This window comes from Poecilia formosa, unplaced genomic scaffold (genome assembly GCF_000485575.1).
Source record: "Poecilia formosa unplaced genomic scaffold, Poecilia_formosa-5.1.2 Scaffold908, whole genome shotgun sequence".
Taxonomy (NCBI): Eukaryota; Metazoa; Chordata; class Actinopteri; order Cyprinodontiformes; family Poeciliidae; genus Poecilia; species Poecilia formosa.
The window spans coordinates 57,977-61,362 of NW_006800847.1; the positions used below are offsets into that span (position 1 = coordinate 57,977).

Consider the following 3,386-nt stretch of genomic DNA (forward strand, 5'->3'; position numbering starts at 1 on the left):
GAACACCAGCAAGACCAAGCAGGTCATAGTGGACTTCAGGAGTTCCAGGAGGATGGTGCACACGCCACAAGCAGAGGTGGTGGAGTGCGTGGACAATATCAAATTCCTGACCTGGTCACTGAACACCTCTTTTCTGATGAGGAAGACACAACACAGACTCTTCTTCCTCAGGAAACATTAAAAGGTCTCAGGACAGGAGTCTCTGCTCAGCTGCTCAAGAACTTTTGTAGGGCCGTTATCGACAGCATCCTCTGCCTCAGTATGACTGTGTTGTAGGGCAACTGCACAGTCCAGGAAAAAAAGACGTGGCAGGGCGGTGAAAACTGGATCGTGGGAGTCAGTTACCAAACCTGGACTTAATATACACTGAGCACAGAAAGAGTTCAGACCCCCTTTAATTTTTCACTCTGTTTCATTGCAGCCCTTTGCTAAAACAAAAAAAAGTTCACATTATTTCTCATGAATGTACACTCTGCATCCCATCTTGACAGACAAAAACAAAAATGTAGAGATTTTTGGCAGATTTATAAAAAAAGAAAAACTTAAACATCACATGGTCATAAGTATTCAGACCTTTTGCTGTGTGTCACTTTGACCGCTGGAGGCTCTGCATTCAGGAAAGGAGGTGAAGCAACAGAATACAGTTGAGATTGTTTTATTTGAAGCTGCAAGTCACATTTAAATCAACAGCCATTTTCACAGTGAGACAAAGAAGCTGGCTTTTATACTTTGGGCAATTCCACTCATACCAGGTAAAGGGGTGATGCAATAAAACAAGAAACAAACCCTACTTAGACAAACCTAACACCAAAATAATAAATGGTACCAATAAATATTTACATGCATGCAAATCATTAGGACTAAACTAAGATCAACCAGAGAATAAATTTAACTTAACACCTCAGAGCATTACCCCACTTAATTAAAAATGGTATGCTCCAGGAGCTGTTTAGCAGCACCTGGAGCACTTGTCTTCCTGCTGCCCCATTCTGCTGAGGAGACGCACCCAGAAAGGTAAGTACTCAAACAATTAGCAAACTCAAATTAAACCAATCTAAATCAGAAACAAACTGTCACTTTCCCTCACATTCTCCTTGAACAGGAAAGATGGCCAGTCTCCCTACCAAAAAAGAATGCTCAACTAAATGTCACAATGTAACTGAAATAAAGAACTGAAACAAAACACATTTAGTCTGTAAATAAATATAATATCAATAATCATTCATTAGTGATGGAGCCCTGGTCTCCATCACACTGTGACACTCATGTTTAAGTCACATGCTGTCCATTTATTCTGATCCTCTTTGAAATGGTTCTGCTCCTTCATTGGAGTCCAGCTGTGTTTAATTAAACTGATTGGACTTGATTAGGAATGGCACACACCTGTCTACATAAGACCTCACAGCTCACAGTGAAGGTCAGAGCAAATGAGAATCATAAGGTGGAAGGAACTGCCCAAGGAGCTCAGAGACAGAATTGTGGCAAGGTTACAGATCTGGCAAAGGGTGCAAAAAAAATCTGCGTCATTCAAGGTTCTTAAGAGCACAGTGGCCTCCATGATCCTTAAGTGGAAGAAGTTTGGGATGACCAGAGCTCTTCTTAGACCTGGCCATAACTGAGCAATCGAGAGAGAAGAACCTTGGTGGGAGAGGTAAAGAAGAACCCAAAGATCACCGTGACTGAGCTCCAGAGATGCAGTTGGGAGATGGGAGAAAGTTTCACAAAGTCAACTATCACTGCAGCCCTCCAGCAGTCGGGCTTTATGGCAGAGTGGCCCGACAGAAGCCTCTCCTCAGTGCAAGACATATGAAAGGCCTCATAGAGTTTGCCCAAAAAAAAAAACACATGAAAGACTGTCGGACTATGATAAATAAGATTCTCTGGCCTGATGAGACGAAGATTGAACCTTTTGGTGTTAATTCTAAGCAGTAGGTGTGGAGAAAACCAGGCACTGCTTGGCACCTGCCCAATACAATTAAAATTTTTCTTTAACAAATTTGCAAAAATGTCTACATTTTGTTTTTCTGTCAAGATGGGATGCAGAGTGTACATTCATGAGTAATATGAACTTTTTGATTTTAGCAAATGGCTGCAATGAAACAAAGAATGAAAAATTTAAAGGCGTCTCATCACATTTCATACCCACTGTATCTTGGCAAACTAAGGCCAGTCGTATTGCTGCTGATCCCACCCACCCAGGACACAAACTGTCTGTACCTCTGCTGTCTGGTAAACGGTAAAAGTACATAAAGACCACAATCACACAACTATAGAACAAGAGCTGCGAATCCAATTTCCACCTTCAAACCCCTCTGTCGACGTGCAGACAGCCTCGCATGCATTAGCTGCGTCCTTTAGTAACAGACATGTATGGGCTTTATTATTTATTTATGTTTCATTGAGGATACCACTGCAATTTTATGTTCTATTGACATAATGACAACTAAAAAAAAGGTAATGTTTCATAATATTTGTAAAATATGTGGGTTGGTGTTAGACACTTACTGTCTGTATGCCTTTAGCAAAAATATAAGTGATCTTCAGTGTGTTGGCATCAGGGAAACCTGGCATTTTTTTGTGGAGAATCTCCAAACTCATTTTGCCTTCAGGTTGATAAAAATTTGATGATGTGGTCCTCCAACTCATCCCGTCATTTACTGAACAAAAACAATAATATTGTCAAATTGTCAGAAAGAAATCAGAAGCCAATATTGGAAATAACACAAACCAATGATTAATGAGGTGACTGACCTCGTTGTGCCAGTGATTGAGGACCCTGTCCTTTCAGGTAGCGATTACAATGGAGTGTGTCACTGCTGTGACTGGAACCCATTCTGAAAACAATTGAACACAAACATGGAAAAAGATCCATTTTCCTGTCTTATGCTGCAAAACACCCAAAATGCTCAGTAATTCTTTAGTAAGTCTGTACATTTTTATATTGCAACTTCAGCAAATAAAAACAAAGTGCTTCACAAAAAATATAAAAATTAAAACATGATTAAAAAAGACAAATGATAAAAATTGTTTTAAAAAATATTTCTTAAAAGAGCTGAAGGTATGTTTCTGTTTGTTTTTTATTTTCCTTATGTTTTCTGACTTGGCAGTTAAGTCATACCATGTTTCCAAAGCCACGAAATCCTTACCTGAGTTTTCCCTTCTAATTCTAATTCAGGCCCTGTTTACGCGACAATGATCCAATGAAAATGGAATTTTTGTTTCGTTTCTGTTCACACATTTACATGAAGCCGTTCTAATTACAATCTTTGTTTACACAGTAACGGTACACATCAAAAAGGTGTAATGCTCTCGCCACGCCACTAGTCAGTCAGAGGCGCAAAAAGTGGGTATGCAGCGTATGCAACGCATAGGGGCGCAGCACCAGA

The 3,386-nt window shown here is 40.0% G+C and overlaps 1 protein-coding gene across 1 annotated transcript in view; it reads right to left on the reverse strand.

Annotated features, from left to right (window-relative positions):
* Window positions 1-3,386, reverse strand: part of dtx3la (deltex E3 ubiquitin ligase 3L a) — a 17,299-nt gene that overhangs the window by 12,564 nt on the left and 1,349 nt on the right. The window contains exons 2-3 of the mRNA XM_007543793.2: window positions 2,752-2,834; window positions 2,506-2,657 (exon numbers count right to left, since the gene is read on the reverse strand). Coding sequence (XP_007543855.1) covers window positions 2,506-2,657; window positions 2,752-2,833 — 234 coding nt within the window. The 5' untranslated portion in view covers window position 2,834. The remainder of the gene's footprint in view (window positions 1-2,505; window positions 2,658-2,751; window positions 2,835-3,386) is intronic.